The sequence below is a fragment of the Fukomys damarensis genome, unplaced genomic scaffold (genome assembly GCF_012274545.1).
Source record: "Fukomys damarensis isolate Sample0158 unplaced genomic scaffold, DMR_v1.0_HiC HiC_scaffold_10, whole genome shotgun sequence".
In the NCBI taxonomy this organism is placed as follows: domain Eukaryota; kingdom Metazoa; phylum Chordata; class Mammalia; order Rodentia; family Bathyergidae; genus Fukomys; species Fukomys damarensis.
This window is the reverse complement of record NW_022900922.1, coordinates 10,811,650-10,827,595: the sequence shown is the minus strand read 5'-3', so window position 1 is coordinate 10,827,595 and position 15,946 is coordinate 10,811,650. Positions and strand designations below refer to the sequence as shown.

The 15,946-nt window shown below is 38.2% G+C and overlaps 1 protein-coding gene and 1 pseudogene across 1 annotated transcript in view; one reads left to right on the top strand and one right to left on the bottom strand.

The window, feature by feature from the left end:
* Nucleotides 1-15,946, top strand: part of Ryr2 (ryanodine receptor 2) — a 409,294-nt gene that overhangs the window by 132,808 nt on the left and 260,540 nt on the right. Inside the window, exon 17 of the mRNA XM_033761774.1 lies at nt 11,076-11,171. Within this exon, the coding sequence (XP_033617665.1) occupies nt 11,076-11,171 (96 nt within the window). The remainder of the gene's footprint in view (nt 1-11,075; nt 11,172-15,946) is intronic.
* LOC104860763 lies at nt 2,266-4,316 on the bottom strand (annotated as a pseudogene).

Sequence of the window (15,946 nt, the reverse complement as noted above, 5' to 3'; positions counted from 1 at the left end):
CTTATGTTAATGTCATCCATAACCTTAGAATGAGGAAAAATTTTTTTTTTTTTTTCTTTTTTGGTACCGGCGATTGAACTCAGATCCTTGTGCTTGCAAGGCAGGCCACCGAACTGCTGAGCTAAATCCCCGGTTATATGTTAATATAGACAAAACTTTAGGTATGTATATCTTCTACTCTAAAAATTCTGCTTTAGGAAATGTGTCCTAGAGATACATTTCTACATCTGTCAAAAGGATAGCACTGTGAAATTGTTCATAAATAGCATAAAATTGAAAACAATCTCTTCGTCACCAGGAATTATATACTTATATAGTATAATACTATACTATTGAAAATTGAGATAAATGTATCATTTGGAAAATTGTATGAAACAGACTAAATTGTTATTTATTTTAGTATGGCAACCTGTGGTATGTTTAGTGAAAAAGAAAAAAAAAACAAGGCAGATTAAGATTCCAATTGTATAATATTAAAATGGGTCAAGGAAGTTATATTCTGGCACATTTCTGAAAGAATTCACGGAAATAGGTGGCTTCCTTAGAAAATGATTTTGACTTTTAGTTTTCACTTTCCCTATATTATTTTTTTATTCCTATCCTGTTTGTGTAATTTGCATTTCTAGTGAGAAAGTAGTTGAAAACATATGACTAATGCAAGATAAGTGATGAGAAAAATTATATGTTCCTGTTGAGTAAAAAATTAGAACATTATACATAAGTGTATATTATATAACTCATGACACTCTATATAATATAATAACATTGTGTATAATGTTCTATCTTTTAAGCATATAAAGTTATATATAATGTACATAATATATATGTAGTGTCAGTAAGGATTCTTTTTTCTTGTATAAAGTATAATTTTAACGTGGCAAAAAGAAGCATTTCAGTTAGAATTTTGAAAGGTTTTGTTCCTTTGATTTCTCCTTTGTTTTTATTGTAGTGAACATAGAATTTCATATCCAGAGAAAAATAAAACCATAGGTTGAATTTTAATGTGCAAAATATTTATCTTTTTTTTTTTTGCTACCAATAGTTTTTATTGACCTTTAGGCAATCATAGGGCACCTGTGTTTATATTTACTGTGGCTGGAAAATTCTCAGATCTGCATCTGCAGTTGGAGCAGCACAGGACATGTATATGTCACTGTACCCCTATGTCCTGCTGTCCTTTACCTGGATATCAGAAGGCCTGGTTCAGACACCATCTTTACATTCATTAAACCTCTTCTCTCACAGACAGACAGTAGATTCCCTCTAGGGTTACTAGTGAAATAAACCCCCTTTTTTTTTTTTTTGCTTTTCCTTTTTCTTTCATATGTCTGTTTTATGTGTCATTAGAATGAAAAAAGGGAGAAAGTGATAATGATAATCTATAACAATTTAGCATTTGACACCCATAGATTTAATATGTGTTTTAGGTAGGGAATGACAAAAGTAGATTTATAAGCTGCCATCTGGAAGACCTCAGGATGTTCTAAACATTGATGCTCATAGCTTGAAAGCATTGCTGTAGTACCTTTCATACATCTTTTCTGACAGCTGCATAATTAATCTATAAGGTGCTGGTAGCCCGCATGGTTTTCTAAAGATATCTGAGAAACTGCTCTTTGGCAATCTATTTATGAATGCTTATTTACTAAAAATTCACAGTATGAAGCAAACAGGAGAGATGCCTGCTTTTCTAGTACCAGTTTCTAAATCCTTGAAGACTTGGGAAGAATATAGCTGTTAGAGATTTGTGTACATCCCAGTGTCTCAGTCACTGAAGTCTTTCTAAATGCCATGAACTATTTGGGAAAGCTTGGCAAGAGAGATGAACAAAGGTCCTTGGCTTGAAACACACTCTTGTCAGGTGTTATTCATATATTTGTACAACAACATAGTTTCTATCTTGTGCTCCGAGAAGTCCTTGAAAGGCACTGCATTTTATTTTAATTTTTTGGTTTTTTTGAGACAGAGTCTCACTACGTAGTCGAGACTGACCTGGAACTCTCTATGTAGCCCAGGCTGATCTTGAACTCACAGTGATCCTCCTGCTCAGCCTCCCAAGTGCTGGTATTACAGGCATGCGCCACCTCGCCCGGCTACATTTTAAAACAAGCATACTGCTTTTCTTTTTCTGTTTGGTAATAATCTTATCACTATGAAACGACACTGTCAGTCATTACTAGATTTTTTGGTAGGACTTCATTTTATGACCTCTTTTGAGGTTTTCTCCATTTATTTATTTATTTTAGATTTTTCTCGGAAGACTGTTTATTTGCCATGAAATGAATGCTGTCCAACTAGATCTCAGTTCAGAAGGAAATAGTCACTGAAAAAATGTGGACTTGTGGCTCCTTCAGTGGCAGTTAATCCAGCTGAGCTGTAGAGAAGATCAAGGTCTTTTAAGAATATTGTCTTCCTGGATACATGGCCCGATTCCATCATCACTATACAAGTACTACTCACTTTTGTCTATCTGATGACTTTGTACCATCTCCAGTCACTGAGCGTTAAGCCAGCGAAGCTTTGCCCTCTGAATTTTCTGACCTCATTCTTCGCCATATTCTGCTATATCTAGTGTATTGTCACAGACCTTTTGAGTCTCATTATTTTTGGTATGCATCGGATCTGTGAAATATGCTGAAGCCTGCGTTTCCTTGGTTATGACATCCCTTGTTGCTTGATGAATGACCATCTGGTAGAAGACATAAAGTATCTGGCAAACACATTCTTCGATTCATCATCTTGAGGAGTATGTATTAGTTCAAGAAGGGTGAGGGTTATTCCAGATTTAACTAGCACAACTGTCATCCATATTTACAGTTCCACTCATTATAACCACTTCTAGAGCAAGGTAATCTTCCTCAGGGCCTGGTCTTAGTTTATGGAACTTGAATTTAGTTTGTGGTCTTAGGTATGGAACCAATGGTACTCCCTAAGAACCAGTTCCCAGTCCAGGTCTGGAATGGTCAGATATGCTAGTGTTCCCAAACTTTTGAGCGCAGACTCTTCTTCTTCATCATTATAGATCTGGGCTGCAAGTTCCCCAACATACAGATTTTAGTTGGTCCACCATACTGAGAAATGTTTCTAGTCATTTTTATCAGCAGTGGATCATTGAACTTCAGAGTCCTTTTCATGAACATCTTCATCCCATTTCCTTCACAAATCATTGTGCATTCCTCTTGTTAGCTGCAAGATTATTGCAGAGAGAAATGAGTTCTAAATCTGTTCATCTGAACATTCAGAGAGCACCTTCATTAACTGTGGTATACAGTCAATGTCTGTAAACATTGCTTTAAAGCAATCATCCATGCTTATGTGGCAAAGCACACATACTGCTATTGGTAATCTTCCTTGCCTCAAAGTGAAGTCCCAACTCGTCTCACCTTATTTCTCAGTCCTGTGTCAAAAGGGCAGCTTTAGTAAAAGCTAGAGAGCGATATTTGGTGAATCTTCATGCTCAAATGGTATCATCTTTTTTAACTAGTGTTTCAATGATAACCATTTCTGCCATATCATTTTTAGTCTCCATAAAAATGCCCAGCTTTTTTAAGAGTGTTAAAGCTATAATAAGCAGCTCAAAATTGTCCGGATTAAGAGCCTTCGCCAACATGTGAACTACAGTCCTCTTTCTCATCTTTTTTTCTATGTAAATACCCTCAGCTAAATTCAGAAGCAAATAAAAAGCAACATGCAACAGCTGTTCTTGTTTTATCATACACCTGTGGTAGGCTTGTAGCTAATTCAATGCTTTGCTTCCAGTCTTCTTTCAGGACTTTTACTAGTGCATGGAGTGCAGTTCCATTCAATTGGAGTTATTCCAAGTTTTCAGGATTTCTGGGAAACTGCAGTATCAAAGCAGGATCCTAAGCCTTGTCAAGAATATCTTTATACAATAATGTAGTGTATTTATCCATGTCATTAATGCTGGCAACTTTATCAGTATCTGTTCTGTCAAAAGGAGATGGATCACTAGGTTTGTTTGATTTTTCTTTTCTTTCTTTTCCTAACAATGAATCATGGTGGTTCTGCAAATACCTCGTCAGCTGTTGTATTTCATTTAGTTTTGAAGGATGAGTAAGTTTACATTGCTCAACCATCTTCCATGCCTGGGAAATTATATCTGTGTTGGCATTGAGACCCTTCAGATGGATGATGTTTTGGCTTTTCTTTTGTTATCCCAACATGGGATTGCCCATTTCTTCAAGAATGGCAGCTTCTACTTCATATTGATTACCAAGTGCTTTTTCTTTTGGGTGTATACCAATATTGCCTCCTTTAACTTCCCATTTGAGGTCCCTGGTACCCTCCCCTTCCATGGTGGCAGAAGCTGAGAGACCAGTGCCAAGAGACCAAGCACTCTCACCCAAGGGACTTACACTTCCTGTTGCTGGCGAGGCAGGTTTGGCTATGGTGAAGCCGAGGCTACTCCCACAACCATGGTACCCCACCTTCTACACAGAATACCTGGGGGCCTCTGCCAGGCCCTCTTGGGGTGCGTGCACAAATGCCTGTGCTCATTTTGTAATCCACATACACACCACTAGGTTCACACCCTTCTCATTTCTAGGAAGGCAGTTCTAATAAGTGAGAAAAGGTCAATATTTGAGCACAGATCCTGGGATCCAGAGGCTTGGCTTCAGCCTTGGATGTGCTGTTGCAAGCTGTGTGGACCTGGCCAGACTGCTGTCTGACCAAATCCCTTCTGCTTTCCAGGAAAGGTGCTCCTGGCCAGGGAAGAGGTGAGGGATGGTCACTGCGCGGTTATCACTGAATTAAATGACTGTGTATCCTCTGGCTCCGGTCATAATGTCAAAGATGACATCCATGGGAGCCTGGAAACGGCCCCAGAAGCAGGGACCATGTCCCCACCTGCAGTGACAGTGCCCCCAGTTTAAGTGATGGTTCCTCAGCTGCAGGGACAGTGCTGCCCACTGCAGAGACAGCACCTGCAACTGCAAGAATGCTGCCTCCAGGTGCAGGGCCAGGTCCTCAAGTTCTGCAAGCGTTTCAGCAGCACTGTTTTCCTAAATTCTTGAGTAGTTATTTATAGTGGTTTTTCAAGTATTAAAGATATGTAGTAATTATTAGCCCGAACGTTCTAAAATCTGTTTGCCATTCCTGTTCTGTCAGCCCCTGTCATGTGCACTACCCAGAGCTTGTTCCCCTAGTACTTGCATGCTTTGCAGGTGAGCTTCTACTGAGAATGTCTTTGACCTCTTCTCTGTTGCTAGTACCTAGGACAATGTCTGATGTGTAGCAGGTGATCAGTGGTGGCTGAATAAAATGAAAAGGGAAAGGAGGCTTCTTGGAAGACATAAATCTCAGTCAATTCATGATGGCCAGAAACCAAGAGAGCAGGGAAGCGCTAGGGACAAGAATACATCCGTTCAGGTCACACCCCCCAATGACCCACTTCCTCCTGCCTGCTGACAGCACATTCGATATAAACTCATAATGAATTAATCCACTGATGAGGATAGTGGTCCTGTGATCGAGTCACCTTCCAAAGCCCCATCTCTCAACATATGAGACTTTGAGGGGACATTTTGGATCTAAACCATAAAAGCGTTACATCCCAGTGAACTTATCACTAATTGAAAATACGGTAAATTGGACATGCATTTCATGTACCCAACCTACCGAACCCTGTAGCTTGAAACATGCTCAGAATATTTACATTAACCTATAGTTGGGAAAAATCATGTCACACAAAACCGATTTTATAGTGAGGTATGAATATCTCATGTGATTTATTGACTAGCTGTGTCCTCAACATGCTGGCAGCAGTGTACACTGTAGAAAATCTTTTATTGACCTTGGTGATCACAGGCTGACTGTGAGCTACAGCTCTTGGCCGCTGCCCAGTGCCACAAGAGATTGTAGTAATGTGTGTCCATAGCCCAGAAAAGATTGAAGTTTAAAATCTGAAACATGGCTCCTCATGAATATGCACTGGGTATGCATTGCTGTAAAATTGAAAAATTGTAAGTTACACAAGTTGGAGACTGCCTATAATAAAAAAATGTAGAATTGAGGTTTTTATAAATTTTTTTTTTTTTTTTTTGGTACTGGGGATCAAACTCAGGTCCTTGCACTTGCAAGGCAGATGGCGGCACCACTGAGCTAAATCCCTGGCCCAATAATAATTTTTGAGTAAAGTAATTACCGATATTACATGCATTTCACATTTTGACTGGAAAAAAGTTTAAGGACTTAGTTATTCAACATTAATAAAATTAGTAAACTAGAGTTTTCTTTTTAAGAGTTTAATTCACGTATTTTTATTATACTTAAGGTACATGGCAGTTTTTAAAGTACTGTATGTATACTTATTCCATAAAAGATAAAATATTCATTTCCACAGTCTGAAAAATGACATAACTCTTAAAGTTGCATGCACTATTCAAACGTACAAGGCAGACTATTGGATATAAGGGAAATGAAAATATAATGGAAGATGTGTAAACCACTATGTTATATTCCTTTTATATTTCTTTCAAAAGCTTGATACATTTATGTTAATATTTCTTAAGTAAATGAGTGAAAAATGGTACATGGACGATGAAAATCATAACTTAGTCTTTAAGGCCAATTAGCCAGCATTTAAATGCTGCTTTGAGGTATTGCATGCTTGTCCTGCATTTAGGAAAAGACAGTTACGCTCGTCAGATTAAAGGATCCCCTGCACTCTGGAGATGAGTGGCCCTCTGAGACATCTGGCAGTGACTGGCACTGAGAATACTGATTTCATTTTCACTTCCCTTTTTGAAGAGCAAGCAACTTCATTGTGTTACTTTATTTTAAAATTAATATATTGTTAATATAAAAAGAATAAAAGAAAAAGGATGGAAACTTAAATGTAACCCCGATTTTCATGTATAATCTCGTGAAGCTTTTTCATTTGAGTGTATTTCATATTATACCCACATTGAATCACACAGTGTGTGCGTGTGTGTGTGCGTGTGTGTGGAGCACTAGGCCTTGGGCTTGGTCCTCCTCCCCATGATGATTTGGTTAGCATGGTCCAGATTCAGGTTTCATGAGCTGAATCGAAAGGTTTTCTTTTGAAGTTTATAACTTTGGGATTTATTTGATTACCTTCTTCCCACTTTTATAGTTTTTCCATATTGTCTGTTGATACTCTAAATGCAGATAATAGTTTGATTCTAGACAGTCCCTTCACAGATGTCATATCGACTTCTATTTTTATTGAGCACCGAGGCTCGAACTAATGGCCTTTCCATTGAGCTGCATTCCCAGCCTTGTGTCTTGTTTCAGTTTTGAGACAGGGTCTTGCTGAGTTGATCAGGCTAAGTTCAAATTAGCAATTCTCCTACCTCAGCCTCTCAGAGTGCTTACAATTTTAAAAGAAATCTGTTGTAGACTCAGGGTGTCCCTGGAGATGATGGTATTACAGACCATGGTACTTTCCCCGTCCGCCCATCTGGATCCATTTCCCACTCCTATTTTGGAATAAGACAGTTTCCTTTTCGTTCGATCCAGGGGAGAGCAGGTCCACCCACGTCATTCTTCTTCAGGTTCTCCATTTATACCCTAGGCTCTTATCAAAACACATTTCCCAGAAAATTATTCCTCAAGCTCTAAGAAATATTCTAAAAATAAAAATTTTCCATGCTAATATATTTATGTGCACACACACACACACACACACGCACACATATTTTAAAAAATGGCATAATGCCATGTTCTTTTATAGTACATTTTTTACTTCTTCCTGTGGGCATCTTTCCTTGGAAATAACTATAGGCCTTTATCAGGTTTTAGGGGACATATATAACCTTTCCAAGGGGTGGGGTATCATTTGTTTACTTAGCTCTACTCAGATTGTTTGATATATATAAAGTGTTTGGGGAGCTTTCTCATATTTGTCTGCAGACTTTTTCATTTCTTTAGAAAGTTGCTTATTCACTTCTTTCTAATTGATTTGGTAAATCATAATAGTTCACATATCCCATTATCTGTGAAACATACCTATTGCTGCCCCTGGCATACAACTGGGGACACACACACATGCACGCACATGTTTCTGGAAGTTATATGTTAAATCTTATTTCCTTAGAAGTCTGTATATTTTCAGTCTATTAAGATCATGGTATGTTTTATCTTTGCACATCCATTTACAGGCTTCCTGTAACTTTTCTCTCTTATTGGAGGAATGAATCTCCACATTCATTGTTATTACTATGGGCTGCTGATTTTGATTTGTAAATATTGAATTGAATTTTGAATTGTAAAATAATTTTATTTGTAAATTGTAAGTAAATCCTTGTGTAAGATTGGTGGATTTATAGATACAACTGAAAACTGCTTCTTGTTTTATTACATGAGTCTCTTCGTTAGGCTTTGATATCAAATTTGGTGATACTATTTAAAATGAATAGACCGTTTTTCCTCACTTTAGAATAGTTTAGGAAATAAACTTTTTCTTGAATATCTGAAAAATATTGGTGCTTGACAGACTTCTCAGTATTATTCCTGGTTTTAAAATTATATTTAGATTTTTCTCCTTCCTATTGGGTGAGTTTTGGTGAAAAAAATATTTATTCGAGGCCGTACTATTCCCCATATCCAGAAATTTTAGTAGTAAGATATATAAAATCTCTGTATCTATACTTTTTTTTCCTTAGGTTTTTCTTTTTAGATTAAAGTAGGATAGTTAGCTTATATTAAAAATTGTTTGGGATTTAGCTCAGTGGATTTAGCCAAAGTTTGATCCCCGGTTACCAAAAAAAAAAAAAATTGTTGAGGGTTGGATGGATATGATCAGTGCATGGCATATCCATGTATGGAAATAAACAGTTAATCTCATCAATTAACATGTTGACTATAATAAAATAATTTCGATATTTTGGTCAGTCTTACTGTTTCAATTATATGGATCAATTTGTAATGTATTATTTTCTACTTTTACTAGTATTTCTAGTTATGTTTATGTAGTGCTCTTTTCCTATATTTTGAAAGGAGTGTTTAAGAATTTCATCCTGTTTCTTAGCAATTAAACGTTCAATTAATTTTTCTCAGTTTTTGCCATCTGCCTCATATTTGATATTTATTAAATATTCTGTCTTATAGTAATGGTTTCCTCACAGATCCCAAAATTATATGGATGGAATTTAAATTTTTAAATGCTTGGATTTTATTTTTCTTTCCACTTTTCTTATTAAGTTCTAATTTCATGACACAATGTCAAAGAACTTGGCCTATACCATTTCTTTTTGTGGTAAATTTAATGAAATTGTCTTTGTGACTTATGATTTTTTATGTCCCACGGCATATTAAAGGAATTGAGTCTTGCACTCTGAGTTTCTCCAAAAATCACCTTATTTCTGATATCTGACCTTCATTAGATGTGTCATGTCTTTGACTTGAAAAAACAATTAAAGTGAAAAGCATCAGTCAAGTTTTATATGGATGAGATTCTAAAAAACTTCAAAAACTCCATCTTACACTGTTCTCCGATTGCTCTTGTCCTACATTGGGGACAGATATTCTTGGAGAATAAAATTAGGAGTGCCACTCAGCCCAAGTCTGCTCATACCTCCTCACCATCTGCTGAGTTCCATCCTTAACTCGTGCTCCAAGCACCTGCCTCTCTGGGTGCCCCGCATTGGCTGACTTCTGGGTGACTGCTGACCCCAGAGCTGGGTGGTGAGAGCCCAGGCTAGGTGCGTCATCTTGTCATTTTGGTACACATATCCTGGAGGCACCAACAACTCTTCTTAGCATCTCTAGGGAGAGAAGACTTCTTGTATTGGTCCATTTCGGGCAACATCTTTTATTATTTTTCTGTGGCAAGAGGAGGTGAGCAGGCCATCTTTAAGTTTAGTTGATATATATAAAGTGTTTGGGGAGCTTTCTCATATTTGTCTGCAGACTTTTTCATTTCTTTAGAACGTTGCTTATTCCGTTCTTTCTAATTGATTTGGTAAATCATAATAGTTCACATATCCCATTATCTGTGAAACATGCCTGTTGCTCCCCCTGACATACAACTGGATACACACACACATACACGCACACGTTTCTGGAAGTTATATGTTAAATCTTATTTCCTTAGAAGTCTGTCCTTGGGGTCTCCTTCCACTTGCTCTTAGTCAGCAAGTAACCAGTCAATAGCCTCAGACTTCTTCCGTCTGCTTCCTCGTGGAACCAGACTGTAAGTAGTGATTTTCCCTATGGAGACATCTTGTTTCCTATAAAATACCATGTTATTCAAAAATATTGCCAAACCTTTAAAAGCAGGTACCATTTCTAAACCATATTACTGATTTAGGAAAAAATATATGTTTAAAAAGTCATTCTTTAAAATACTTTAAAAGTATTGAACTCATTGGATTTTTAACTATGAAGTTAAACATTTTAAATTGAATCATAAACTATGGTAAAAGTCATGGAAGAATTTCATGCAAGGAAGGATATTTGGTTAAAGTTAGAGTAGTTTTCTTTATTCCACGTTATCTCAGAGTCCAGATACACATTGTGAATCTCCAAATGTGAAAACAAGATACATAAAAATGTGTATTTGGTTCCCACATATCCTAGCTATCAGCTTTCTCTGCCGTGTACTATTTAATTGTATCTCTCAGTGTACCTGTAGGGCTGTAATTACTAATTGTATCTTCTAGTATTTTGTGCTATGTTTTCAGGAAAACTGATGTGCACTTAACTTCTTCATTGTATAGGTGAGAAAATTGGGCTCTAGAGTGATCAAGTAATGTAGTTTCCTGGCTAATTAAAAGCAATGAGTTTTAGGATCCAAGTGAGGAAACTCCTGGGAGAATGGTTTTTCCATTACCCTTCATTATCACCTCCCAATGTGAAATGTTACTTTATGGAATTACATTCCTTCTAATGAGCAGTTTTTTTTTTCCAGTTGTTGTTAATAGATATCAAGTGATTTTTTTTGGTCCAGTTTAGATAAGTATGCATTTGCATGGGATTTAGATAATTTATGAAGGTACTTGTTCTTGATCCAACATTTTAGAGCTTCTTTTAGCTAACCTTGATTTTTGAACTGGAAAATCACATAAACGTGAAAACTTTTTCTTTTGCAGCGGCTCTAATTAGAGGAAATCGTAAAAATTGTGCTCAATTTTCTGGCTCTCTCGACTGGCTGATCAGCAGATTGGAAAGACTAGAAGCTTCCTCTGGTATGTTTTCCAGTTTTCTCCTTGGTGTGATCTATTATTATTTTTTTCTTTCATTTCATATATATTAAGACAAAAATACAGTCTGATGTACATTGTAATAAAGTGTTTCCTTTATAACCGATTGAAGTTTTCTATTGGTTCAACCACCGGTATTGTCATTTGTTGTGTTTGAATAGTGCTCTAACAGCATCCGGTCATTTCCATATTTAAAAGACGGCTGATTATGAAGTCCTGAAAGCTACTGAACAGCCAAATTCTCATTCTTTGTCCAATCTGTGACTCCTAGTGCACTTGAAAAACAAAACGATGGTCTTGGAATTTTCATTTTTTTACTTTGTTTTGAAAGATCATTTGGGTAGATGTTGGGAGTAGGGATTAGTTTTCCAAACTATGTAGCACAATATTTTATTTAAAAGGGATCTCATACATGTTAATAAGTAGTCTGCTTCATACAACAGTAGTTATTGGCAGCCCATCTCAAGTGTGTTAGTTTTATTTGGTGTGGGGAGACCTCTCAGTAACTGTTGGGATTGTGAGGTGAATCCAGCAGTTCACCTTGCTGATCGAGGCGTTGGACTAGGAGGAAAGAAGGGTAGAACGTAGGTTCTTCAGAACTGGACAGCTGGGCCTGAACTGATGATAAATAGCCAGGTGATAAACAATGAAATAGAACCAAAAGGTCAAGGATCACAGTGAGATCTAATGAACAGTAACTCCAGTCTTTTTTCTATTTTCATTCTCCTTTTTTCATTTTGCTTTCTCTCCATTATTTTTTACATCCTGCCTCTAAAATTAAACCAAAGGAGACACTGATAGTTAAAAGAATTACCTCTAGCTTTAAATGGCTAGCAGCAGATCTCTCTATAATATTACAGAGCAGGGATCTTTTGTCAACATTTTCATTCACCTTAGGGATTTCTAGTTTACCTGAGTTGACTTTCACGTGTTTTCCCCTAATGTTGTGGATTCTGGCTTCTGTCATTTCTGTTGTTCCTGGTGAGAGAGAAAAGGTGTTTATGCATGTGCAATGGAGCAAGATATGAAAGAGGAAGTGTGATTGGTTGGCTGGAATGGAGGCCTTTTTGATCCAGACTTGGGGGCTGGAGACACAGGAGGCTGAGCTGCAGTCAGCCCCTGCCTGACAGAGAAATCCAGCAAGTGCCTGGAACTTCAGGAGAGATGCATGTAACTCTGCCTTTTGGGCCAGGAGCTAGCATTTGCAGTTTGGTTACCTGACTATGTGAAAGGTTTTGCCGAAAGCTTTTCCAACTCAATTTTCTACCAATATTTGGGACCAAGGCTGCCAGTCTTAGGAGGCAGAGATCTGTACACAAAATCAGAAGGTTTCCTAATGTTAGTAAGGAGGTTTGTGCAGATCAACTCACTCAGTTTCCTTGGGTAGACCGCATTCTTCTTTGTCCTGTTTAGTTTGAGGAGCTGAAAAGTACAATTCTCAAAATCCCAATGTCAGGTAAAAGTAGGGCTTTCTGGGGTTGCCCTACTCTGGCCTGTGGTATGTGGTAAAGTACCTGGGAGAACTTTGTTTTACAAAGGATGCCTTTCCAGAAGAGAGACTTGTCCTTCCTTGGCCCTTCTGCTGAGAACAGAGATATGTGACTGCTACTTACCAGCTGTCTACTAGTTTGAGAGAAAGACCCATCTGCAGGACCTGGAAATCACAGAGCAGAGAAATCTGGGTCACCATGGTGTGAACCTCAGTTGGTGCCACATCACAGCCCCTTCTGGTTTAAGCCAGGCTTTGGGCTTTACCTTACCTGCAGCTAAATGCAGCGTGCATGAAGGGTCTCTTATAATATACAGTGTGTGCCACAGGGTAATGATCTCGTACTTAACCTTCATCCAGGTGCCAGGTGCTGTTTTATGAACTCTACAGATGTAATCATTGAATTCTCATGATCCTATGGAGTAGATGCTGTCCTGAGATAATAGACAGAGGAAGTAGATGAGGCTCATAGAAATTTTGTATCTATGTCAAAACAGAGTAGCTCTGGACTGCAGTATCCTTGATCTCAACCATCCTGCTGTCTTGTCTCTTTGAATGTTCTTACTGAGTGTGACAGTATTAGTGGAAATTAAAGTAAACATAATTATATTGATGCTATATCCTCTTATTTCTGAGTTCGGTGTTCTTTTTATTTTTAAACACAAATTATAAAATGTCTCAGCAAACTTTTATGGACTTTCTCTCACTCTCATTTGCTTTGACTCATACAGAGGTTTTGAGAAACCTCTATATACTTTTTTATAATGGCTGCGCTGGTCGACATTCACCAGGGGAAGTTTAATTCATGCTTGTGTCCATCTCCCATCTCAAACCAAGCCAATAAGAATATCCCAGGGAGGGGTTGGAGGTCCGTTTTAAAGCTTTCTTCCCCCTCTAATGTACTTGCAGGGCAAGAACCATTGCCATCCTGTTTGTATGTGAGCAGCAAAGCAAGACAGGGCTTCACAGCACTTAAGTTTCATCAAGAGGAGCAGTGAGAAAACAAAACAAATATGTGCAAACCTAAACAGGAGTGTGAAGAAGCTTTGGGAAGATTAACGCAGAGCTGTTAATGGAACAAGTTGCCTTAGTTTGAGTCCTCCTGGTAGTGTACCTTGAAACAGAGAATCAAGGACAAATTTGTTTGAGATCTGAGTGACCAAGAACTAAGATAAACATGGGGCCAGGGAGGTTGTACCAGTAGAGTCACTACTGTGGGTGACTGAAGCTTCTTTTCACTGGGAAACATGTGGACCCTGTGCCTTCAGAGTCAGGCCCCTGAGGGACGTGGGAGATAGATGATTGGTTACTCGCTCTCATCAACTATTTTCCGGTGTTCCTAGTGCATAGAGCTGTACTCGAGTATCTGACTAGAAATGTGTAACCTGAGGAATAATCTCTTCTAGAATCTTGTGTACTAGGAGCCTCTTATCACCAATTCAGAAAGAGGAAGTTAACCAGTGATTTCTTAGGGGAGGCAACACTAGCTTTGATTCCAAGCTTTGGATTTCCCAGAATGTCAGTCAGGGCATACCCAAGAGATTATGCACTTGAATCTCAGGGAGAAAACGAAATCAAAATCATGATGACATTACAAACTTTCTAAAAGATATATTTTATATTACAAATTCCATTTCTGGAAAATTGTTTCCTGAAAAATGTCTTCAGCTATCTCAAAGCTGAGAAAAAAAGATGTAGATTATGTTTTATGTTAATGAATCACTTATGAACACAGGGAAACAGAATATGTATTTGAAAGATGTTTACTCTAAATATTTGAAATAAAATATTAATAAACAGTTGTTCCTAATTTAATAGTTAGCTAAAGACCTTCATCAAAAATTAGGCACTTTGGAATGATGCTAGAAAAGTGGGCACATCATCATACTCCTGTTTCCTTTTTCCACAAAATGTTCTGTTTTTGGTACCGGGGATCGAACTCAGGACCTTGTGCTTGCGAGGCAGGCACTGGCACCACTGAGCTAAATCTGCAGCCACGAAATATGTTCATTTGTAGCTAGAAAGAAAAATCTAAGACAGAGACAGGAGAGTCTGAATTTGGAGGGTTTCATGTATTTTGATGCGTTCAACCAGCAACGTGAAATGTGAAAAAATGTCCCTCAAAGCACACTCCAAATGAAAAATGTTTAATAGAAAAAAAAAAAAACTCATTGACTGGGTTGTCTTAGATCGATTTTTTTTCCCAGAATGCTTTTCTCAAAGCCCATGTATGAGATGGATCGCAAATTACAGTCCTAGAAAATGGTTCTGGAAAAATGTCTTTAGCTATCTCAAAGCTGAGAAAAAGATTCTTGACGTGTAGGTTTTATAATCATTTTCTATGGTGACCCCTTCATGCATAGTGTTCCTTTTGAGCAGTAGGGACTAAAGTTTAAAGGGAAGCAGAACAGCGGGACTTGGGCTCCTAGAAGCAGATGCAGTCCCAGCTGCTCGTTCTTACAATCAGGTTCCTAGATCAGCAGTGCTTTACAAGGCTTTTGGCTTCTGTAAGGTGCTGTGCTAGCTGGGATGTCAAGTTCACAGGTAGGCATGTAATTTCCTGTGCACATTAATCATACTACTTTTATACTCTTGGCCTAGACACTTCTGCCTTGGGAATAGTTTCTGTGTTTCCTTTAAGGTGCTTGGGCTGTCAGGTGTCTGCTCGAAGTCTCAGGGAGCTTGCTGTGTCTGGAGGAGGCGTTTCTCTGATAGGTCCTGAGACAAGGTCTCAGTCTGCATGAGCCCTGGTCTGTTTAAGGAGAGAGGAGAGAACAATCCCTGGCCTGAGACCCATGGTCACACAGTGTAGAACGCTCCAGGTAGACCATTATTGCAGCAAACCCTGGCCAGGGCTGATCATTAAACCCGAGCCCGACTTGGCAGAGACAATCTCAGTGGGCGACGGTTACCCAGCGTGCCAGCGTTTGGAAAATAGATTGTAGACCACTGGATGGCTGATAAAGGTGGTTCCCAGGCACCTACAGTGGACCTTTGACTTATGAACTCAATTCTTTCATGAGGGCTAATTGTAACTCAGGTTGGTTGTAAGCCAAGACTACTTTTTCTATAAAAAATAATGGAAATGCTCATATTGCATTCTGACCCTCCCAAAGCATCCCCTAACTGACCTTTTCATAATAAAGAATGGTTGGGGCCGGGGATTTAGCTCAGTGATTCGGTGGCCTGCCTTGCAAGCGCAAGGACCTGTGTTCAATCCCTGGTATCAAAAAAAAAAAAAAAAAAAAAAAAAAACAAAAAAAAACAAAAA